Raw genomic sequence first — 23,704 nt, 5'->3', positions numbered from 1 at the left:
ACTCCAACCAACAGTATAAGGCAGTGACTAAAAATAATTCCAGTAGTGAGATAATTCATAATGGCAAACATGAACAACAAAAAAAGTCAACTTTTTAAAAGAGGAAGGTCTATGTTTTCTTCTTTTCAATTAATTGATAATTTTATTTACCCCCTTTTATAGGGTAAATATATACGGTTTATAATTTTTATTGATATATAACAAATTTTTAAATGTTAAAGATAATGTTTTGGAAAATATTTTTTTGCAGTCTATTTTTCCTTTTTTTTTTGGTCGTGCCGCACGGCTTGCAGGATCTTAGTTCCCAGACCAGGGAATGAACCCGGGTCACGGCAGTGAAAGTGCAGAGTCCTAGCCACTGGACCACCAGGGAACTGCCCTTGCAGTCTACTTTTTCTTTTTGTCATTATAGCATCTTCAGAGATTTTTAAGCTTTATGTAGTCAAATCAGCCAATTATTTTTATGTCTTGTGAGTTTTCATCTCATGTTTTTAAAGGCTTTCCCACCTTAAGGTTATTCAGAAAGATTCTGTATTTTCTTCTAATACTCTTATGTTCTTTATATTTACATGTAAATCTTTAATCTGTGAGGAATCTTCATGTGTCAAATGTGAGGTAGGGGTCTGCATGTATTTTTTTCCTTATGGATAGAGATGTTACAGGTTCGCTTAATAGGAAATCCCTGTTGTATGTATCAAGCAGCCTTCCTGTGGGACCTTCTGACCACTCACTCACTTCCTGTGCCTTTGAGAGCAGTGGGACCTGCATGATCCCCAGGAGGGTTCCAGACGAGATAGGTAGACAGGCCCCCTCATTTTTGTCCCCTAGGAGCTTCGGAGGAAGATCCTTGTGAAGGGAAAGAAGTTAAAAACGCTTGAGGAGGATCTTGAGGAAGAGGAGGAGGAGCCAGAGTCTGAACTGGAGGAGGCTGAGCTGCAGCTGGAGGCCCAGATGGAGTCTGAGCCCCAGGAGTTGAGCCCTCGCAGTAAGGACAAAAGGAAGGTAGGCCAGGAGAGTGGTCTTTCTGCTCTGGCATTTGGTCAGGTGGTACCACTAGCTGAGAGCCCACATGTGAAGAGACTGGAGCCAGGCAGGGTGGAGGGCCGAGGAGCAAAATGCTCCTTGCCTCCAATGAAAGAGGCATAAGAATGCGTACATAGCATCACTATATAGATTGCCATATATAGACACATTGCAGTGGCTTTCCAACTTCTTTGGGCTGTGAAATCTTTTTTTTTAATGAAATCTTATATGGAAGCTCGGTATACAAAATAGATAAATGCAGAGCCCTCCTGGTTGAAGCACACCTTTGGCTCTCTCCTGGGTCTCCCAGGTGACTTCTGAGACATCTTTGTACTACTTCCCAGTCTCCTTGAAGGCTAGTTCGAAAACCACTGATGGGTGCATGCATGCATGCGTGCGTGTGTGTATTATATCGGGTAAGTAGGGCTTACTAGAGTGACTGCTGTGACCTCAACTAAAGTGGGCTTAGAGAAAGCTTCTTGGAAAAGGTGAGTCTGAAGAGGGATCACAAATAGCCAAAGAGGAGGAGCAGGAAGAGGTGGGGAAGGGGTACCATTGGTGGGACCACCGAGATCCTGCTCTGAAGTCCGCATTTCTCTCTTTTGTGCATTTGCTTGGCTCAGCTGACTTCTAGCTTATCCTGTTCTCTCTGGAGCTGTGTTGTCTAACCTGCTGCCATGCCCAGGGATGGAAATGGGAATTCAGGAGAAAAATCTATAGATATTACTCTGGAACTCTCACATCCTTCCAGGTGTGATTTCCATGACCATTTGCATACCTGGACGTTATCTGTCTGGGCTCATGTGCATTTTGATAAAAAAATTATTTGTTTTAAAAGATGAGAGGTAGGGAGTATGACATCTGTTTAATAATAATAATAATAATAAATTAAAAACCTGTTACTTACAAAGTAACCTACAAAGTAACCCTTCAAGCCCAGAGGCTGAAACTGATCCCATCAGTATACATAGACTGCCTTTATTGCCATTCCCATCCTCAGGTTGTGATGTGCCCACTGTTGTGTCCGCCTATGTGTTGTCAGATTATGTCCCAGGCTCCTATTTCCAAGCCTGGGTTCCTTCTCTTTCCCAAGCAGGTGAGGCAGGAGGGAGAATACAATGGGGAGGCAGTGGGCAGAGCCTTAGGTTGGGTGGGGAAGTTCAGATCTTGGCCATTGGCTTCTTCCCTCTCAGATTGCTAATGGTTCAATTCCATCTTCCTCTCTACTTTCTCCTTTTCCAGAAATCCAAGCCCATCTTATGTCCATCCCTCTCTGCCCTGGTTGTCTACTTGAAGGCTGTCACATTCTACAGCTTCACTCATTCGAGGGAGCACTACCGCTTCTATGAAACATCATCTTTCTCTGAAGCCAAGGCCAAGAGCCTCATCAAGGAGGCTGGTCAGGACCAAAAGGGAGGGACAGGGAAGGAACTGGGATGGGTTAGAGTCAGGTCTGATGGGCAGGCAGATGAGTCCCAAGAGGATGAGGGAGCGAAGGAGGGATGGTGGAGCCAAGGAACTCCTCAGACCAGGTACAGGGATGGGAGTATTAACAGTGGGCTCAAGGCTCTAGGGGCAAGACAGGTGTGGGAGATGGTCTGCATGGAAGAGAGAGAGGCACAGCCTTAGGAGATGCTGCAGAGAAGAATGAAGTGGGTGGGCAGGGTCCTCGAGACCAGGGAAGTGGGAAGATCCACCCCACCCACTACCATCTCCCTACCCACACCCTCTTTACAGGCAATGAGTTTGTGCTGCACAATACCTGGCAGTTAAGCCGTGTATATCCCAGTGGCCTGAGGACAGATTCATCCAACTACAACCCCCAGGAGTTCTGGAATGCAGGCTGCCAGATGGGTGAGGGGGCAGTAGGGACAGGGAAGAGGGAGTGGAAGAGCTACGGGTGGGAAGTAAGTCCCTGGGTGGCAATGGGGCCAGGGAGTGCTCTGAGAGGAGGGCTAGGCTGAGAAAGATGCTTTCCATGGTGTTCCCTGCAGCCCTTTTACACTCAATATGTCTGTCTAGCTCCATGAAAGAGGGGCTGGATGGCCCCCACGGTGAATTTTCCTTTCTCCCGGGGCCCTCAGTGGCTCTGAATATGCAGACTGCGGGGCTTGAGATGGACCTGTGTGATGGGCTCTTCCGCCAGAACGCTGGCTCTGGCTACGTGCTGAAGCCAGACTTCCTGCGTGACGCCCAGAGTTCCTTCCACCCTGAGAGGCCCATCAGTCCGTTCAAAGCCCAGACCCTCCTAATCCAGGTATAATGGAAAGAGAAACCATTGAGAAGAAACTGGGATCACTGGGATAGAAGCCAGGGAGGGTGGAGGGTGGAAGGGGTGAGGGGTGGGTGGCTAGGCCTGACAGGAGTGTAATGGGGGAAAAGTTCCTCGTGAGGCAGCATGGACTTTGGAGCCAGTTGCCTAGGTTCAAACCCATTTACTAGTTGTGTAACGTTAGGCAAACTCCTTAACCTTAGTCTCCTCACCTGCAAAATTGGGGTAATAATACTGCCTACCTCTCAGGGCTGTTGTGATTAGTTAATTTGAAGTGCTTACAACAGTGCCTAGGGCATAGTAAGTGCTATAGAAGGGCTGCTGTCATAAAATACCTATTTTCAAACCTTGCTAAATTTCTACTTGGATGCATTTTAAATAGCAGGTGAGGTACTAGAATATATTACCCATGAGAATTAGCTTTGCAAACCCCAAAGCTATAGTGCAAGGTCCTGTGTCTCCCCCGCAAGGGTGTGAGAGCTGGAGGGGGGCTGGTTTGAGCAGGAACTAGTGAGGTTCCAGAGCTCTGGTTGCAGGTAATCAGTGGGCAGCAACTCCCCAAAGTGGACAAGACCAAAGAGGAGTCCATTGTGGATCCACTGGTAAGAGTGGAGATCTTTGGCGTCCGCCCAGACACAAGCCGGCAAGAGACCAGCTACGTGGAGAACAATGGTGAGACTGGGCAGTGCTGGGGGAAAGCGGGAGGAGCATGGCCGTCGTTTTCTGACCATCCAGCCCTCCATTAAGCACAGCCCGTCACCCCTCCCGCCACCTTCATGGGAGGCAGTGTGGAACCGGACAAAGAATAAGGACTTGGACGTCTTGGGTCTGAAGCCAGGCCCCTCACTTACAAGCTCCAGTGACCTAAGCAAACTGCTTCCCTCTCAATCTCCTCACTTGTAAAATGCTATGAAAATTAAGCGAGAGAACACGGGGAAAGCAACCCAACATGGTCAACAATGTCTGTTCCTTCATTTCCTCCCTCACTTACCCTCCCCCGCTCAGGTTTTAATCCATACTGGGGGCAGACACTGTGCTTCCGGGTCCTGGTACCTGAACTGGCCCTGCTGCGTTTTGTGGTAAAAGACTATGACTGGAAATCCCGAAACGATTTCATTGGTCAGTACACCCTGCCTTGGAACTGCATGCAACAAGGTGAGCCAGTCCTCCCACCCCTGGCCCGCACCCCAGCTCTGGCTGCCTTCCTAATACTGTCCCCCGCCCCCCTTTCCAGGTTACCGCCACATACACTTGCTCTCCAAGGATGGCATCAGCCTCCATCCAGCCTCCATCTTTGTGCACATCTGCACCCGGGAAGGGCTAGAGGGGGTTGAATCTTAAGGTGGGCACTTCACGGGAAGAGTGGGTGCATCGGCTTTAGATGGTAAGAAAAGCCTGGAAGGATGCTCCAGAAAGCAAACAGAGGTGGTGAAAACCAAGCTTTTGACTGTGCATTCCTAGGCACAAAATTACTTCATCCTTCCTGACAAGCAAATCTAGGACCTGATTTTTCACCTTCTTTCTTTTCCCTTTCTTCGTTTTCACCAGCCTTTGGAATCATTCCTGTCCTTACCCTCTGCATACTCTACACTGGAATTCCTTCCTTCCTTCCTCTTGCTATAGGTTCAATACCATACCCAGATCTAGGACTACACTTTCGCACCAACTCTGGCTCAAAGGCAGATTGCAACTAGAAATCCAGAGAAGGGCTTGAGGCAGACAAACCCTAAGAGGCACTATCTCCTCCACCTCTAACTTCCTCAAAGTCCAGAGCCAAGGGAAGGACAAATCAAGCCCCAAGTCTCCCCAGGCAAAGGCTGGGGAAGGAGATCTGACCCCAAGACTGTATTACGACTCTCAAGAGACACTACACAGCCCTCAGGGTCTCCACTGGACTGCTGCTCCCTAGCCCCTCCGGTACAAATAGAGCTTCTCTCTCAATTTGGCTTGAGTACAGTCTCTCGTTGGGCAAGAAGGGGAGATATGAGGGTTGGGGGACATTTGGGTAGACAGGTGGGATAGGGAAAAGGTGGAAAAATAGGGTTTCCAGGGCCCCCCACTGCACTTACTACAAGTATGGCTTCTAAGGAACAGGGCAAAAGGAGGAGACAAAGAGTTATGTGATCCCAGCCCTCCTAAAGAGTTTGCCTGGAATAGTCCTGGTTTATGTCTGGTGTCTCAGCATAATTATTAATAGTACCCTCTTCAATTTTCCCAGTGTGTCCCAGTTTAGATGATTAATTATACAGTCACTGTGAGGCACTGACAGAATCCTGGGTTAGAGATTTACCTTCCCAGTTGTCTGTCTTTCACCCTATCCTTGTGCTTTAACTCTAGTGCAGCAGCTGAGCCAGTCAGGATGCTGCCGAATTAAAGCTGCTTCCACAAGGAGGCTTAGTGGGTGGCAATCCTCCCTCTACAGGTAGACAAAGGGACTCAGAAATAGGGAGCAGGGCAAGGGCTGATTCAGGCTCGAGGACAGAGAGAAGGCAGACCTGGGTGTTTCAGAATCAATCGCTCAGTGAAGATGGAAGGAGACAAAGGAGAGACAGAGGCCTGAGAGGGGACAGTGCAGACTGAGATGACAGCCTGGCAGTGTTAAGTCGGGGACTTGGACGAGTCTATATAAGCTACTAATCATTTAACCATGCTTTATAGAGCAGTGGGCACAACAGCACATGCGGTTAGATACAACTGTTCTGAGGATGCTGAAAGAAAATAGGACTTGATAATAGTAAGAAGGAAAGAGAAGATGAAATGGGTAAACCACGATGTTATAGCCAGGGACTTTGGTGGAGTGATGGTGAAGAAATTAGGAACTCACGGGTTAAAAACACAATGTGCCTCAGCAGAAGTCAATCTGTGGTCCAGGTCTCTCTTTTATATCAACTTCCAAGTACTACAGCCAGAGTCCCAGGAGGGTTCCAGCCTCTCTGACACCCTGAAGCCAAGCCTTTCCTCTGGCCCTGAGCTCCTCAGGCTAGCTCTGGTTCCAGTCTGCACATCTGGGCCCACACCCTCTTCTTGTCGGGAGGTGGGGGAGGCCCTCAGCCCTCAGGTCCAGTAGGGGGAGCAGCAGGAGCAGGGGGGCCAGGATCCTCCAACTGCACGTCATGTAGGTGCACCGTGGGCGTGGTGGGGTCCTTGCCCACGCCTTGGCTTGGGTCAGCCTGGTCAGGGTGGTGCCTGCGCACGTGCTTGACCACCTGAAATTTCTGCTTGGCCTTGTAGCTGCAGAGGCGGCAGAAGAAGGGGTGGCGATCGGTGTGGGTGAGGGCGTGATGGCGCAGGCCGGCGGCCCAGCGGAAAGCACGGTGGCACACGTTGCACACGTAGGGCTTGGCCTCGCTGTGCTTGCGGAGGTGGGTGCGCAGCAGGAAGCGTGTCTTGAAGGCCTTGCCGCACTGCTCACACATGAAGGCCCGTGCTTCCCGGTGCCGCGTCTCCTGGTGCACGCGCAGTGCGTCGGCCCTGTTCGTGCAGTACTCACACTCGGGACACTGGTATGGCTTCAGTCCTGTAGGACAGGGCAAGGACAGGGAACACATCACCACTGAAGGAGGTGGAACAAGGATCAGTGGACCAGAGGAGTCACTGTGATCCTGGGACATAAGGAACACAAGCAACCTAAGGACCATGTCTTTGGAATGTTCCAATCCTGTCTGACACTGGTGTGTCCTATTCCCAACATAGCCCCTTGTATACAATGGATGCCGATAACTAACTGGACCCCTAAGTAGCCAACTGACAGCAATAAATACTCAACTATGACAGGGTTTCTACATGGGGAACTCCAACCCCTTTTTGGTCATGGAGTACTCATGGAATTGGGAATCCATTGAAATGGATCCCTTGTTCAACACAAGATGTAAAAGAAAATGCTTAAGAGGGAAGCAGTAGAGGCGAAAGAAGGGGTAGAGGCAGAGGGCCTTGAAATGCATCTGGTTAATTCCTTTACTTGGGGGGGGCAGCATATGCAACAATCACAGGCACACCATCATTAACCCTTCTCTGAGAACCTATGGTTTATGGACTGTACCCAGGAGGAAAAAAAAGGACAAGTTAAAACAGGTGAGGGACTTCCCTGGTGGCGCAGTGGTTAAGAATCCCCCTGCCAATGCAGGGGACACGGATTCGAGCCCTGGTCAGGGAAGATCCCACATGCCGCGGAGCAACTAAGCCCATGCGCCACAACTACTGAGCCTGCGCTCTGGAGCCCATAAGCCACAACTTCTATGCCCACACCTAGAGCCCGTGCTCTGCAAGAAGAGAAGCCACCGCAATGAGAAGCCCTCGCACCGCAACGAAGAGTAGCCGCTGCTCGCTGCAACTAGAGAAAGCCCATGCGCAGCAACAAAGACCCAACGCAGCCTAAATAAATAAATAAATAAATAAATAAATAAATAAATAACAGCTGAACCCTCTGCTTTGTCCTCCTCACTCATGATAGTTCCATCCTGTCTCTGTAGGGACCAGGCAGACCTGCTCAGTCACTCATGTTTGAGTTGGAGGTTCTCAACTGGAGGTGGGTGACCTCGTTCCATAATACCCCGGGAAGCTTTTGCAAAGTACACATGCCCAGACTCTCAGGTTCACCTCTCTCCTGATTCTGATAGGCTTTCAGTGGGTTGGGAAGCTATTCTGGCTTTTCAGTCTACCTACTACCCTTGACGTGAATACTGATGGGCACCCCGAATCTGAGTAAGGACATACACCACCTCAGGGAGGCTGGCTGTGCTAGGGCACAGGGGGACCCCTCGGGCCTGTCAAAACCATGCAGACTCACCTGTGTGCTTGGTCATGTGGTACTTGAGCTGGTTGACCCACTTGCACTTGTAGCCACAGTCAGGGCACAGATACTTCCGTTCCTCCTTGTGAATCCGCATGTGGTACTGGAGGAGGGAAGAGCAAAGAGTACACCCAGAAAATGTGTACCCTTTGGTACTCACTGGATGTGGAAATAGAGCAAGCAGGCAGAGAAACTGTTGGCAGATAATCCTGTTCCCTGCACCAATCCTACCCATTCTCCCCCACTGCCAATCAGGTCTCTGAGGCCAGGCACTCTGACGCAACCCTAACCCATTCGGCCGACCCCAGGTCTGCCCTATCTCAACTCTGCCACTTATTAGCTGTGTCTTTGGGCAACCTTACCCCTAATTCTCAGTTTATTAATCTGGAAAACGGGAAACAGTAAAAGTACATCTCATATTTTTGAAAGGATTAAAATTAGTGTCCGACATACAGTGTAAGTACTCAATAAATGTCAGCTGTCATCATCTAGGTTATCTACAAACTATTACATGCCTTTATCACATGCCAAGCATGTATTACGGAATTTTATCTCTGTAGCAACACTATGAAGTATTATCCCCTCTTCACAGATGAGGAATCTGAAGTTTGGAGAAGTTAAGGGACTTGACCAAAGTCACAGAGTTAATTTTCAGAAGAGTCAGGATTAAAGAACCCAGGGAGTTTAACTCCGCAGCCTGCATTCCTTCCATTCCCAGACCCCCTAGCCCCTGACCTTACCTTGAGGCGAGAGGGGTCAGCACAGGCATAGGGACAAAGGTGACAGCGGTAGGGCTTCTCCCCAGTGTGGACGCGGCTGTGCCAGGTGATCTTTTGCCGGTTCTTGGTGCTGTAAGCACAGTCAGTGCACTTGTAGAGCCGGGTGCCCCCGTGCCCTTTCACGTGGTGATCTAGCACCAGCTGATGGCGGCACGCAAAGTCACAAAAAGGGCAGCGCAGAGGGGGCTGGCCAGCATCCCCAGCTGAGGATGCCGCTGCTGAAGTCTCCTCATGCTGTTCCAAGTAGTGCTTCACCAGGCCCACCCGCTCCCGGGCAGCAAAGTCACAGAGCTGGCAGCGGTGGCTGAAATGCTGCTGCCTTCGGTGCTCGTCCAATGCCGGCCGGCTGGGGAAGGCCTCCTGACAGGCCCCACACTCGAGCCGTGGGTGCTGTTTCCGGGTGTGCCCTCGCAGGCTGGCAAGGCTGGGGCACAGCAGCCCACAGCGGGAGCAGTGCAGGGGGCCCTCAGTGGCCTCTGTGGGAGAGCCAGGGACAGGGGGTGTAGGCTCGGGATGCCGGCGCAGAGCATGCTGCTTGAGTGCTGTCTCGGAGCTGAACTGGGCCTCACACTGGGGGCAGGCAAAGGCTGGGGTGCCCTGGTGGCAACTGTTAACGTGGCGAGTGATGTCATGGCGAAGGTAGCCACTATAGTCACAGAGTGGACAGAAGTGGGTGGGTGTTTTGTCGTGTACCCTCAACCGGTGCAAGCGCAGTTTTGAGTTGGTACCAAATGTCTGGGGACAGGAGCTGCAGGGGATGCGGCCAACACCTGTGTGTCGGGACTGGTGAGCCTCTAACCGGTACCGTCTGGTGGTGGAAAAGTCACAGAAAGGGCACTGATGTGGCTTCACCCCCTCATGCTTCAGCCGCCGGTGCTGCTGTAGGCACCGGCTCTGTTTACAGGTGAAGCCGCAGTCCCCACACTGAAGAGGGGGCCGGGGGCCATGGGCTGGGGCTGCGGCGGGGTGCCTCCGCTTCTGGTGGAGCCTCAGGGCAGCAGCAGCAGGAGCGATGAATGGGCAGAGGCCACAGTGCAGCTCTCCGGACTGCTCAAGGGGGCAGCCCCGGGTCTGGTGAGTCCTCAGGGCCCGTTCCTGCTGGCAGCTAAAGGGACACGTGGGGCAGGAGAAGCGAGCCCCCTTCTGCTTTGGAACCAGAGCTGCATTCCCATCAGCAGGGCTGCGCTCTGCACTCCCACTGCTCAGGGGAGCAGAGTCCCTGCTGCTCAGCGGGGACACAACAGGCTGGGTCTGGGAGGCGCCTCGCTTTCCTCCCCCGCCACGTCCGCTCCGGCAGCCTTCAGCCACGTGAGAGGTAATGGAGGAAAGCCGAGAGCAAAGGAACATGCAGGAGTTGCAGTGAAACTTGCCCTGCTCGAAGTGGAACCTCTCAGGGGCCTCCGGGGGCGAGGAGTCCTCTGCAGGACGGGCTGTGGAGCCACAGAGTGTGGCAACAGGCTCCTCTACGTTTTCTGGCTCCCCAGGAAGCTTGGAAGGAGCATCTTTTGGGAGCATGATCTCTACTTCTAATGGTGCAGGTGGGGGCTTCCCACCTGCTGCATCCTCTGAGGCCGGCGTGCCCGGGGGCTGAGGATGCGGAGGGATGGGTGAATCTGGTCTGGGCAAGCCCTTGTTCTTTCTGAGGAGAACAGGGCACTTCTTCAGCAGATGGGTGCTGAGGCCACGCTGTTGCTTGAAGCTGGCTCCACACTCAGGGCAGAGGAGGGGCTCTCGGTGGCCCTGGCACCCAGTCCTGGAGTGCAGACTCAGGGCCTTCTCCCGGCGGGTGATGAAAGGGCAGTGTGGGCAGCGGAAAGCCCGCCCCTCTCCCTGTATCACTACCATCTGAACCCGCCCCTCCAGCACCAGCGCCTCTGCCTGTTCTTTGTCCTGCCTCCTTAGGGCCTTGAGTAATGACTCTGATTCAGGGAACTGGGGAAGGGGTGCTGTCTCAGTGGGTGGATTTGCCTTGAAGGTTCCTACCCAGCTGTTAGGGGGCTCCTCTGAGGAAGGGGGATTTATAGGGGGCTCAGAGACTGGCTTTTCCAGAATGGACTCTTCAGCACCCAAGCTGGAAGTTCCAGCACCTTCAAAGGTAGACAGCTCTGTCAAAGTTCCATCTGGCCCTTCCAGTCTCAGAGGCCCTGAGGGATCCAGGGGCCTGAACTCCACAGGAGCCGTTTCGGTGATCTCCTCAAGGGGCGGGTTGGCCACAGGCTCCAGCTCCACTCCCAGGGCCTCTAGGTGTAGCGTGCAGCCTCCCTCATCTACCTCCGCCGGACTGGGGCTGCCAACCAGGTCGTCCCCCTGGGGAACCTCACCGCCGTCCTGTTTCCCAGCACTGTCCTCCTCACTGGTCTCTGGCGGGGCCTGATCCAAGCTGGGGTCCACCACCGTCCCTGGGTCGCGGTCCGGCCCCTCTGGCTGGGCAGACAGCTGACTTGAGGGCTCTGAGTCTGGTGGGGGTGTCGGGCACTGCCCGGCTCCCTCTGGCTCCTGGCTGGCACGGCGAAGCTGCCAGACCTGGTCCCCGGGCACGTAGCCGTGGGCTTTGCGCTTGTGGAAGAAGAGGGCGGTGTTGCTGAAGGTGTGGTAGTCGCAGAGGGCACAGTGGAACTCTCGGAGGCGGGTGTGCTTGCAGTTCTCATGGCTCAGCAGGGCCTGCTTGTGGCGGCTCTGGTAGCTGCAGTAGCGGCAGGGGTAGAGTGGGGCGGCCGTGCCAGGGTGGTGCTGGGAAGCCATGTGCTTCTGCAGCTCATACTTCCGCTTGCAAGCGAAGGCGCACACCTCGCACATCAGGGACTTGCCCTGGTGCCGCAGCTTGTGGCTGCTCAGCTGATCAGCCCGGTGGCAGCGATAGGAGCACTGGTTGCACTGGTATCTGGTGAGGAGGGAAAAATCACAATCATAAATTAATCACAGCAACTACCAGTAACTGTATAAATACCTACTATGCGCCAAGCTCTACACTCAGTGTTGCACATGCATCATCTAATTTAATCGTCTTAGTGAGGAGACTAAGGCACAGAAGTTAATAACTTGCCTCGAGTTACAAAGGAAGTGAAGGGCAGACGGTCTAGCTTCAGGGCTTGTGTTCTACCCCCTACTCTACCTTGCTTCCTAAAGGGAAGGTATCATGGATCAGTTAACCTCTGTGGACTTCTGAGGAGCTGACATGGCTACAGCCCCACGGGGCAGGTTTCTGTGCCTAGTTCCCACTCTCCCACGGAGACGTGAAAGCCACGGAGAAACCCCCTAGCCAGCTGTGCCCACAGGTCAGAGGGGAACTTGCCTGGATTTGGACGTGGCCAGGATTGGAGCCACAAGCGAAGCCCATCTACTTCACCAGGACTGGACTCAGAACTCAAATGACACCTTAGTCTCTGGGCCTCTACTCTGGGTCTACACCCCCTTCCCTGAGCCCAGAGAGCTCGCTCCGTGTGGACTAGGCCACAGGCAGAGGTCACCTAGAGGCAGCGGAGCCGAGATGACAGGAGCAGAGGGCCGTGCGGAGGAGTCTCTCTGGGGCCAGAAGAGAGATGGGGCCGGAAGCTGACTCTGAGAGGCGGCTAGCTTAGCTCCAGGTCATTGGGTTAGGGAGGGAGGCACGCGTGTGCTCATACCTGAGGTCGCCCGCGTGTTTCCGCATGTGCACGCTGAGGTAGTGCTTCCACTTGGTGACGTAGCCGCATTCGGTGCACATGTAATCCTTGGTGTTGGAGTGGGTCAGCATGTGCTTGGACAGGTAGCTCACATCTCGACACGTGAAGTCACACAGCTCACACTTGTGCGGCTTCTCGCCTGTGGGGATGGGGGTGAGCGGGGAGAGAACACAAGTCAGACACGGACCGAGGGAGCGACAGACCGTCCTCCCCAGCAGGCTCGCCCTGATGCCCAGTGGGAGTGGAAGCTGAGGTGCTATTTGCAAAAGTCAGTGCTGCCTCACAGCCCTCTGGGACGACCACTCTTCCACCCTGACGCCAAGGAAGGTAGGGGGAAAGTGAAGACCCAGCTTTTCAAAAGTAGCTTCAAAGTCCATTCTGAATTTGTTATACAGCTTATTGGCACTAACGGCCAACTGCTCCACTTAGCCCAATTCGTTCCAGTTTTGTGGAAGAGGAGGAGAAAAAATTAGGCAATACAACATAGTGGTTAACAACTCTGACTCTGGAGTCCAACACAGTAATAAAGATATTAATAGCTGACATTTATACTGTGCTCACTACGTGCCAGGCACCTTTCTGAGCACTTTATAAAAATGCCTCCTCTTACTGAATCCTCACAACAGCCCTTTATTACCCCATTTTACAGAGGAAGAAGCTGAGGCAGAGAGAAACCACAGAGCTATTAGGCAGTGGTTCAAATCCCAGTTTACTACTGTGTGTCCTCGGGCAGGTCATTTAACCCCTCTAAGTCTCAGTTTCCTGGTCTCCAAAAAGGGGGCAACAAAAATATGACCTCACATGGTTGATATGAAGATTAAAGGGCTCAAGGACGAGCTGTCCCTGTACGTTGGTCAAGACCTAGCGCTAAGACGTGAGGCTGGGGCCGTGTTCCTTCAGGACCATTCCCTGTTATCCCTGCCCACCCGCTCAGCCCCTCTCCTTATGGTGAAAGGCAAGCAACGTGGTGTTCTGGCTCTGCTTCTGATACCAGCTGTGTGATCCTGAAACAGGCCATTTAAATGTTCAGCGTTTCTCATCTTTACCTGCCTTTCTTACAAGATCGTTATTGTGGATTAAATGAGATAATATATGAAAGAACTATAAAGCACTACACAAGCATACCTCAGAGAGATGGTGGGTTCAGTTCCAGACCACCACAATAAAGCAAATATCGCAAGAAACCGAGTCCCACAAATTTTTTGGTTTCCCAGTACACGTAAAAGTTATGTTCACACGTTGCATGGTAGTCTATTAAGTGTGCAATAACATTTTAACAAAACAGTGTACGTACCTTAATTAAAAAAAATACTATCACCTGACAATGCAGGGTTGCCACAAACCTTCGATTTAGAAAAAAACACAGTATCTGCTAAGAACAATAAAGTGCAATAAAATAAAGTATGCCTGTATAGATGTGAGGTTTTAAGAAGCCTCAGAAAAATGAGATTTTGTGACTAAAGCCTGTATAGAAATGAACTGTTTAATGGAAACAACAATGGCTTTGCCACAAGCTGCCTAAAAACTGTCCTCCCAAACTAAAGAATCTTTGATGAGATTTTTTTAATGTCTTGTCAATCCACCAATGCTTACATAGAGATCACAAATGGGAAGATGCTATAGCAGGAAGCCTGGTTTGGTGTTTTGTTTTTTTTTTTTTTTCTGGTTTGGTTTTTACTCAAAGCATCAGTAATGCTGGTAACCAATTAAGAGTCTGAGTTGAAAAACCTGCAACTTTCAGGTCACCAGACGTGATCATGTTTCAGTGTCACAGCTTTCAAGGCTATAATATATATGGATGGCTCAGTTCCCTCACCCGCTATCTCTCACAGCACATCACAAAACTTGAACTGCAAAGGAAGGTATCTGTCCTGGTCTGGGTTTCTTTGCTTTAACAGGCTAGGTGTTGACCCACCCACGCCTGATTAGGGGTGGGCAGAACCCGACAGGGCTATAAAGGTGAGGCACGGGACTTCCCTGGTGGTCCAGTTAAGACTCTGCGCTCCCTGCAGGGGGCCTGGATTCGATCCCTGGTCAGGGAACTAGATCCCGCATCCCGCAACTAAAAGATCCCGTATGCCTCAACTAAAAAGATCCCACATGCCGCAAATCCTAGCCTGACCACTTTACTAGCTGAGTGACACTCAACTTAAGGCTTACTTGTAAACTGCAAATACTAGATTTATCTCTAGGAACACTAGGTCAGATGAGTCCTACGCAATGTATGCAAAGCCCTCTGGGTGTCTGGCACACAGTAAACGCTCCCGTTTGCCATCATCACCACTATTACATGGTTGGAAGGGTAGAAGCCATCTCACCGGTATGCAGCAGCATGTGGCGGATAAGCACCCTCTTGTGGGCAGTGGCAAAGCTGCACTCAGGGCACTGATGGATCTTCTCGTGAGCATGCATCTTGCCCACATGGTCCTGGTAGGCCACCGGGTTGAAGGTGGCAAAGGGGCAGAAGGTGCAGCGCAGCTCTTCACTGCCAGGGTGGCCCTGCTTCTTATGTTTACGGAACAGGTGCTTGTTGGAGCAGGCGAAGTCACAGTGGGGGCAGTGGAAGGCATAGTGGCTTTTGTGGTGGGCCTCCATGGCTTCTGCTGTGGCGAAGAGCATGGGACACGAGTGATGGCGGCACTCCACGGCCCGCACCCCGTGGGTCTCCTTCAGATGCTTTACGAAGGCCTTGCGGTCGGGTGCCGTGTAGCTACAGCCCTCCTGAAAGCAGCGAAGGGGCAGCGGCTCGGCCGCAGCTGCTGCGGTGTGGCTCTTGAGGTGCTCCTTAAGGGCCTGGCTGAGGCGGAACTCCTCCCGGCAGACAGGACAGGCATAGGTATCTGAGTAGAAGTTGGAAATATCCTCATGCATGCTGGCCATGTGGCGGTTGAGGGCATTCCTCTCCACTGCACTGTAGTGGCACAGTGGGCAGCGGTGGGCCTTTTGGCCCAGCTCCCGCAGCAGGTGGGTCTTGAGCTTGCTCTTACTGGTGAAGAACTTTTGGCAGTTGGGGCACTGGAGACTGGGGTCTGGGAAGTGGAGATGTAGGTGCTCCACCAGATGGGTCCGCTTCTTGAAGCAGCGCTTGCATTCTGGACACATGTGGGTCTTGAAGAGGGACTCGGTGCCAGAAGCCACAGCTCCTGGGAGAGGGAAAGGCAGGGAGGGTTAAGAGTGAGATTCTTCGATAGGTCAGGGGCTGGCCAGTTAATGGGAGAACCACATTTGCCCAGACAAAATATGCATGCATGCATGGCCTTGTTCCTTTCTTTCTAGGAAACCAAACAATAGCATCTCAAACTTTGTAGCCTCAAAGAAGAGAGAAGTCATTCAAGTATTTAGAGAAACAAAATCACAAGGACTTCTCAGACCTTGCTGTGACCTTTAAGAAGTGCTTCACCCAGCCACCCACTATTCTTGAGCTTTTATCTAGAAAGGCTCAAAAGAAGAATCTTGATGGAGCATTCTTGTTCTTCCTGTCCTTGACCCGGAGGGCAGGCGGAAGAATCAGTAGGGTTGGTTGGAAGGAAAAGAACCCCACAGGGAGTGAGCAGAGGGAAGAGAAGGTAAAGTACTCCTGTTTCTGAACACTGGGGTCATAGAGAGCTGATAATAAATATAATCAGAGCCTTCCTGGTCACGTGACAGTAAATATGCTCCCTGTGGGATGGGTTTCAAATGCTGTTCTCCTCAGATGGAAAACTGGGAAGCAAGGATTCAGAAAAACAACCTTAGGGGGCTCAATGTCAGACAAGACAGGCTGCCAGTCAAAAACCTCTGGCATCTTCATACTATGAATATCACCCTCTCCCTCCTCACAAAAGAGCTTTCTGTCTGGGGAAAACCAGCCCCGAGAGCAAACTCTATTTACTCTTACCCTGTGTCACCAGGGTCTGTGCCCATTTATCACTTTCCCACTAGACATGTCAAAGTGGAATGTTAGGAACAGAAGGATCTGAACCAAAACTCAGAAAACCAAACCCCAGAGCCTCAATACCAGGCCCCCCACAGTCCGTTCCTCCCCACCACCAAGAGGTTCAAGCCCCATCACATCATTACCCTCCAACCGCTGAGCCCCCTGGCCTTTCTCCAGGGCTTTCTGGGAGTTCTGGCTGCCACTGTCCTCTTCTTCCTCTACGTCCTCCTCTTCAGCTGAGTCCTGCCCAGGCAAGGGTGCGCCTACTTCCTCTGAAGGCTCTCCCTCTCCTGGGGACACTCTGAGAGCTGAAGATGCAAAGAACTTGATGACTAGAGGAGCCAGCGCAGTGCTGAGTGCTTGTACTTCTCCTCTTACTGGCCGGAAGAATCACCTCCCACCATTTAGCATAAGGGAATCTGGGGTTCTAAGTATATTAATTTATTCCCACACAAGACAGGGATAGGAAGACCAGGAGCTAAGCTGTCAGTGATGCTCCAGTCTGAAGTAAATCAAACCTCAGATAACACCAACCTCGGACCCCTTGAAGGCAAGATCTTTGAGGTCACTGCAGTGGGGGGAGGGGGCAGAGAGGCAGAGAATGGGCGGACTAGACTGTACTTCCCTGGCTCAGGTCCCCAGGGTTAATGGCTGGTGGCTCAGTGTGGGCGAACATCCCTGATCTCTAAACTTGTACTGAGAAACCCAACTCAGCAATTCAGGATCACATCCTGTATTCCTTCTCTCCCTCAGTTAGAGGCAGCTGCCTCAGTAAGGCAAAGATGTATGACTTTTTCCCAGGAAAGAGGAATCTTCTCTTTGTACCAGAGCACAAATCAGTCTTAGCAAGCCAAATTCTCTCATCAGAACCCTGGCCTCTCCTGGCCTGGTTTCTCTATTTCCTCCTGCTCCTCTGCTCACCCCACACTCTTTTTGAAACCAAGAGGAATAAGAATCACTGAAGCACCACCTCCCTTGAAGGTTTCTTTTTAAAATAACCCCAGCTTCTCCTGCCCAATCCCACTTGCTCTAACAGGGAGTCTACAGGCATTCTACCAATGGCTACAGCCACTGATGGGCAGTTTAGCTTCTGCCCTCAGAAAGTTCTGAAATGGATCATAAGAGACATTGGTTAAGTAACCTCAAGGCCACAGTGTAGCTTAAGCCAAACTTCATTCATTGTCATGGACAAAGACTTCCTCTTTGTCCCAGATTTTCTGCCTGGTCCGGGGTGTCTAGATGCCTTCCCACGTCAGCCAATAATCCCGTCCTCCTGAGCCACTACCCCAGATTCTCTTCAATTCAGGCTTACATTCATGGCATTAGTAACAATTGCCTCTGCTACAGACCAATTGCAGCTGCAATCCAGGCAGGATACTGCTGGGTCCTTGGCCTCATACCTGGCAGCAGCTGCTGGGATGGAAGACCCTGAACAGCAGACAGTTCTCCCTGTGTCCCGTGCCCGTGACTCCGCTGATGCTGCCGGAAGAGTTTGATGTTGGAGCCCACGAAGCTGCAGTGGTTGCAGTGGAAAGGGTAATGGGCCTGCCGGTGCAGCTCCATGCCCTGCTGGCTCCCGAAGAGCAGGGGGCAGCCCCGGAAAGAACAGGGCACAGGAAGCGCTCTGTGGGTCTGCCTCAGGTGGTGCTGTAGACCCTTGCGATCTTCAGCGGAGAACACACAGCCAGACTCTGGGCAGGAGAAGGCGTCAGGAGTGCCCCGGTGAGTCTTGAAGTGGCTCTTCAGGGCCTGGGGTTGGGCAAACTCCTGCCTACACACAGGGCATGGCAGGGGGCTATCTGGTGGGCTCTGGCCCTGCAGAGGGCCAGGGAGAGTGAGGTTGCTGGGGGGCAGCTCTACAGAGCAGGGGGGGCTAGCGAGGCCCTGCACAGGCTGTATAATGGTCTCAGTGCACTGGTGCAGGGCCAGCAGAGTGGGCTCTGCGAAGCTCTGCTCACAGCGCTCACAGAAGTACACCTCCACCACCTTTACCAGGACACCTGCAGGCAGAGGACCGACAGAGAAAGGCACAGCATCAGATGGAACAAGACTCAGAGGAGTTAGTTACCAGTAGAAAATGTAGGTGAATCTTTTAACATTCACGGAATGGAGATGGACTTAAGTCTGATACTACACCTTAAGTCTGATTTTCAAAGCCCCCCTAAGGTCAAAGATGGTCTATCTTGCACGTGTGTTTGGATTTCCAGTATCTTGCACAATACTTGGCACAAAGTAGGTACTTCATAAATATTTGTGAAGTGAATGTAACAAGTATTAACCAAATCCAGAAAGCATTAAGAAAAGGCGATGTTTTGCCCAAATAAAAAATTAGAAACTTACAAAAGAAGAAAATGACAATCTGAGGAAAATATCTGCAATATACGTGACAAAGCATTACTTTTATATTCTGTGAAGAGATTTTCAAAGGCACAGTAATTCATAAAATGGAGGACATCCTTTCTGAGATGAGCCAGATCACATTCATAATAATTGATGCCATTTCTTTTTTTTTTTTGGTAATTTTTATTTTTTTAATCAATTAATTAATTTATTTATTTTTGGCTGCATTGGGTCTTTGTTGCTGCGCTCGGGCTTTCTCTAGTTGCGGCGAGCGGGGTGCACTCTTTGTTGCAGTGTGTGGGCTTCTCGTTGCGGTGGCTTCTCTTGTTGCGGAGCACAGGCTCCAGGCGCGTGGGCCTCAGTAGTTGTGGCATGCGGGCTCAGTAGTTGTGGCTTGCGGGCTCTACAGAACAGGCTCAGGAGTTGTGGCGCATGGGTCTAGTTGTTCCGCTTGCTGCCATTTCTTAAGCAACTGGCAGGACCTTGACAAAGAAAGGCTTAGGAAACACTTTTGCTTGGTCCTCCAACTGCCCTATGAGAAGAGGGACCTGGGATGCTGCAAGGTTAAGGCCACCATGCCTGTTAATGGTGGAGCCCAGGTTTGTCCTACATTTATTCTGGTGGTTCTTTTTCTCTTTATTATTTTTTTGTTTAAATAAAAATTCAGTGCAACAAAAGAACTACATAAAGAATAACCACCTCCCACCCTCACACACATAATTTGGTCTATATCCTTTCAGACCTTTTGGGTCATTTTCTGGCAATTTGCTTTTTTTTTTTTTTTTTTAAGTTTATTTACTTATTTATTTTTGGCTTTGGGTCTTTGTTGCTGCGCGTGGGCTTTCTCTAGTTGTGGCGAGCAGGGGCTACTCCTCGTTGCGGTGTGAGGGCTTCTTATTGCAGTGGCTTCTCTTGTTGCAGAGCATGGGTTCTAGGCGCACAGGCTTCAGTAGTTGTGGCTCTTGGGCTCTAGAGCGCAGGCTCAGTAGTCGTGGCACACGGGCTTAGTTGCTCCGCGGCATGTGGGATCTTCCCAGACCAGGGCTCGAACCTGTGTCCCCTGCAATGGCAGGCGGATTCTTAACCACTGTGGCACCAGGGAAGCCCCGGCAATTTGCTTTTTAAAAAATTTTTTTCACTTGCTATATATCAAAGATATTTTTACCTATGAGTAGGACATTTAGATGTACCTAATTTTTTTTGTCCAGTTCATGGTACTTCAGAGCACGGGTAAATCAAAATGAAATTTTGCTCTTACTGATAGATATCTGGGTTGTTTCCAACCATTACAAATAAAGCTGCCCTACACATCCTTATTCCTGTATCCTTGTGCATGTATGTGACTCTTTCTATAGGACAGATCCCTAGAAGTGGAACTACTAGGTCAGAGTACACGTCTTTTAAAATTTGTTACATGGATAAATTGACTTTCAAAAACTTATGCTAATTTATATTCCATAAACTATAAGATAGTGTCTGTTTCCCCATTGCCTCAGCAACACTAGTTTTATAAAAAATGCTTAATTTCTGCCAAAGTTGAGAAACAATAATGGCATCTTATAGTTAAACTGGAATTTGTGTGTTAGTGAGATTAAATATACTTACGGTTATTAACTATTTTCATTTCTTCTTTAGTAAATTGCACATAGATTTCTTTTCTCCCTTTCTAAAAAAATACTGTTTCTTTTTCTTATTGTGCAGCTCTTTGAATTTTAAAGATATTAACTCTTTCTTATATATTGCAAATGTTTTTCCAGGTTCCTTTTTATTTATTATTTCTTTCACCACATCAAAGTTTAGAAATATTATATGATCAAACTGGCTAATCTTTCCCAGTATTCTTTGTACACTACCAAGGAAAAATGGTACAGCTGTAGCTGGAAGACGACAGTTACAAAACAGGGAAGTTACCTAAAAATAAGAAGTTGAGATGTGGGAAGATTAAAGGGGAGACTCTTTCTTCTAACGTAAATATAAATTATTCAACTCCCACTCTTAACAGCATGCCTTGGGTGAGTTAAGTATGTTATCTGCAAGAAACTAGAGCAGGGAAATACCAGATTACCGCTAGGAAGCCCTGCCAAGCCCTGGGTGGTGGAGAGAGGCTGGGCCTTTTGCCTAATCCCTGGCTGCAGTCCCTGGGTGGGACGGTCAACATGGAGAAAAGAATCCTTGAGGACTATAGGAGTAAGGGTTGGGCAGAGGTGTCAGAAAGGTCTTCCCTTCTGGATTACTGCCTAGCAGACGTGAAGCCCTCGCAGGGATAGACTGCCAAGAGCTTGGTACAAGTTGTGCACCACCTCGCCAGACTTCAATCAACATTCACCAACTGCAAATCAAATTACAACATCTCTAAGTATAAAAATAGGATACTACCTTGTGTCTTCATCATACTTATATACAACGATCAAAAACAGCACAGACAAAAACTCAGGGTTGCTTGTCTCACTGGCCTGCTAGCAACTGTGTTGGTACCTGGGGTCTCTCCAGGAGCACCTGGGGACAGGTTTCCAGCTACTGCTTCCACAATGATCTCCATGTTCCCTGTGTCCTCTTCAGTTGCTGTGGCTTCTACCAGCAGGCAGCCTGGGTCAGCAGGCAAAGGTGGAGGGTTCCCAGAAGGACAGGGGCTCTGGACAGGCTCTAGGAGTCCATGGTTAGAGAGAGGTCGGGGGATCAGCAATAGCTCAGGGCACAGTCCATCCATCTCCCCAGTGCTGTTGGCTGGCTGTGAGTCCAACACAGTGTCTGTCATCACCACCAACTTGTGTGCTATGTCCTCTTACGTGCTGATAAACCAACCAGAAGAAAAACCAAACAACATATAATTAGATCTCTCACTTTCTTCTCAGTTGGTGTGGATGCACAGCCCAGTGCCTGCCCAATCAGGCATTTCCTTGCATGGCAGCGTGCCATACGTAGTTAACCTAGAAATTTTCTTTATATGACAATGTCTAGAACAAAAAGCATAAACATGATAATAGGGGTCAATATAGGAAAGAGACAAGAAGTTGTAGCCAATATATTAAAGACTGTTTCTTGGAACTAAGTAATGTTGGTCAAATTATTAAGCAATCTGGGTCTCAGGTCTCTTATCTGCAATAAAATTGGGTGGGACCAAGGGATCTCAGAGGTCCCCTCCTCTCTTAACATTTTATGATCTCACTATTCCTTAGCTCAAAGCCCTTCCTTCATGATCTGGCCCCTGCTGACCTCTCCAGATTCATCTTCCACCTCTCTCCGCAAAAGATCTCTGAACTGATGATTCAACTTGTCATTGATTTGCCATTCTCCAGACTCACCACATTCTTTTCCGCTTCCATATCCTTACACATCCCTCTCTCGGCTTGATGGGCCTCCTCCCCTTTGCCATCTCTCTTGTCTGGCTAACCAACTCCTAACTAGCCTTTAAGAATCTGCACAAATGTCACTTCCACTAGGATGGCTTCCGGACACCTTTCATCTAAGTTTCTCTCTCTGAGGTCCTAATGGCCCCTTGTACATGGCTCTGACAGAAACTGTGTCACACTGCACTGTCGTTTACCTATCAGTCTCCCTCCCTAGACTTGGAGCTTTTTGAGTGGAGTTTATTGATGTTATCACTTCACTGAACACACCACAACAGTCTATGCAAGTCAGACAAATAAGGGAATTCTAGTGAAGAACTCCAGACACAGAAATGCATCAAAGCAAAGCTAGGCTTCTACTAAGATAGAAGTAGAATCAAATCAGTGGTGCCTTACAAGTTAACACACCTGGAGAAATTTCTAACAAACTGACTATGGCCTCACATTGAACACTGGAACACAACGGAAATTAATGTCAAGTACACTACATATCTTGTTATACACGGCTAAAATTAGTCTAAGCTAAATAACTAGGAATTAATGAGGATGACAGTAATCATTTCATGAAATTGAGTCATGGAGGTCGAGTAAAATGGCCTAGGGCTAGGAAATCAGGTTGCAGGTGATAATTCTGCAACTCAAAGCCTCAGATCACGGAAATTCGGAAGGTGTCAGGGCAGGGCACTTCCGCCCTCAGAGGATTCTCTGGAAACCACAACCTCCACTTATCGTCGCTGCTCTCGGGAGTCTTCCAGCTCGGGCAGTATACTTGCCTTAGGGGGGAGCCAAGGAGGACGCGGTGTCGTCTAGATTGAGCCGCTGGAAGGCGGAGTGAGGTGGGACATAGGTGGGCACAAGAGAAGAAATGAACTTATCTTCGGAGCACGGGTACTGAGGAAGAGAAAGGACAAATTAAGGCAGAGAGAAGGCCTGGGAAAAGGATGAGATCCAGCCTGGGGACCAAGGCACCCGGTGTCCACTTTCCTGTGGGCTCTGACTCACCGCGTGGCCTTGGACAGATATAGTCCCCTCGCTTCTCGGGGCCTCAGCTTTTCTATCTGTAAAGTGGAGGCGATGACAGTGTCCACATCGTTGGGCGGAAGCGGGAATCACAAGTGCCGGCAAATGTGAAAGCCGTTTTGTAACCTGCAAGGCTTAGGATGGAGCATCGTCATGCTTATGGTGCTAAGGAGAGGCAGCGGGTAACCGGGCGCGGTCCAGGGCAGTGACGCGACCGAGGCACCGGGGCGGCTGATGTGATGCTCCGGGGCCTCGCTCGTCGCCGTGCTCCCTTCAGCACTTCTCCCGAGCGTTCCCACCACCCAGGCCCACCCCTCACCCTGGGGCTCGAGAAATTTTTGCCTCCGGCCTACTCCACCCACACTCCCTACTAGTTCCCGCCCCGCTGCCGCTCGCTTACCTCCCGGCCCTGGGCGGGCGGGAGCCTCATCTCTATGGTCGACCAGCGGCTGGAGCAGCCGCCCGTGACTCCTTTTGTGCGACCGCCTCCGGCCCAGCCGCCTCTAGGACCTCGGGCATTTGGAGGCCGCTCTCTCTTCCTCTGTGAGGCTGGCTG

The 23,704-nt window shown here is 50.5% G+C and overlaps 2 protein-coding genes across 7 annotated transcripts in view; one reads left to right on the top strand and one right to left on the bottom strand.

Annotated features, from left to right (window-relative positions):
• Window positions 1–7,605, top strand: part of PLCD4 (phospholipase C delta 4) — a 22,758-nt gene extending 15,153 nt beyond the window's left edge. Inside the window, exons 10-16 of one of the 5 annotated variants that reach the window (XM_068544450.1) lie at window positions 829–1,002; window positions 2,266–2,422; window positions 2,761–2,877; window positions 3,108–3,280; window positions 3,832–3,967; window positions 4,301–4,450; window positions 7,419–7,605. In XM_068544450.1, the coding sequence (XP_068400551.1) occupies window positions 829–1,002; window positions 2,266–2,422; window positions 2,761–2,877; window positions 3,108–3,280; window positions 3,832–3,967; window positions 4,301–4,450; window positions 7,419–7,474 (963 nt within the window). In that variant the 3' untranslated portion in view covers window positions 7,475–7,605. Of the gene's footprint in view, window positions 1–828; window positions 1,003–2,265; window positions 2,423–2,760; window positions 2,878–3,107; window positions 3,281–3,831; window positions 3,968–4,300; window positions 4,648–7,418 lie in introns of those variants that run through there. The other 4 variants (XM_068544449.1, XR_011074123.1, XM_068544448.1 and 1 more) reach the window with 4 other exon arrangements.
• On the bottom strand, window positions 1,873–23,704 carry ZNF142 (zinc finger protein 142). 2 transcript variants are annotated; one of them, XM_068544446.1, is made up of 11 exons: window positions 23,549–23,704; window positions 23,131–23,282; window positions 22,902–23,019; window positions 21,257–21,570; window positions 17,842–18,441; window positions 16,585–16,749; window positions 14,844–15,668; window positions 12,487–12,664; window positions 8,825–11,744; window positions 8,082–8,187; window positions 1,873–6,812 (listed from the first exon to the last, which is right to left on the bottom strand). In XM_068544446.1, the coding sequence occupies exons 4-11, from the start codon at window positions 21,534–21,536 to the stop codon at window positions 6,343–6,345; spliced, it is 5,544 nt and encodes a 1,847-aa protein (XP_068400547.1). In that variant the 5' UTR covers window positions 21,537–21,570; window positions 22,902–23,019; window positions 23,131–23,282; window positions 23,549–23,704; the 3' UTR covers window positions 1,873–6,342. The 2 variants fall into 2 exon arrangements, with proteins under 2 accessions (XP_068400547.1, XP_068400548.1); XM_068544447.1 differs by having other exon boundaries at window positions 23,131–23,274.

This window comes from Eschrichtius robustus, chromosome 5 (assembly GCF_028021215.1).
Source record: "Eschrichtius robustus isolate mEscRob2 chromosome 5, mEscRob2.pri, whole genome shotgun sequence".
Taxonomy (NCBI): domain Eukaryota; kingdom Metazoa; phylum Chordata; class Mammalia; order Artiodactyla; family Eschrichtiidae; genus Eschrichtius; species Eschrichtius robustus.
Note: the sequence above shows the minus strand (reverse complement) of the source record. Positions and strands in the feature narration are given on the sequence as shown.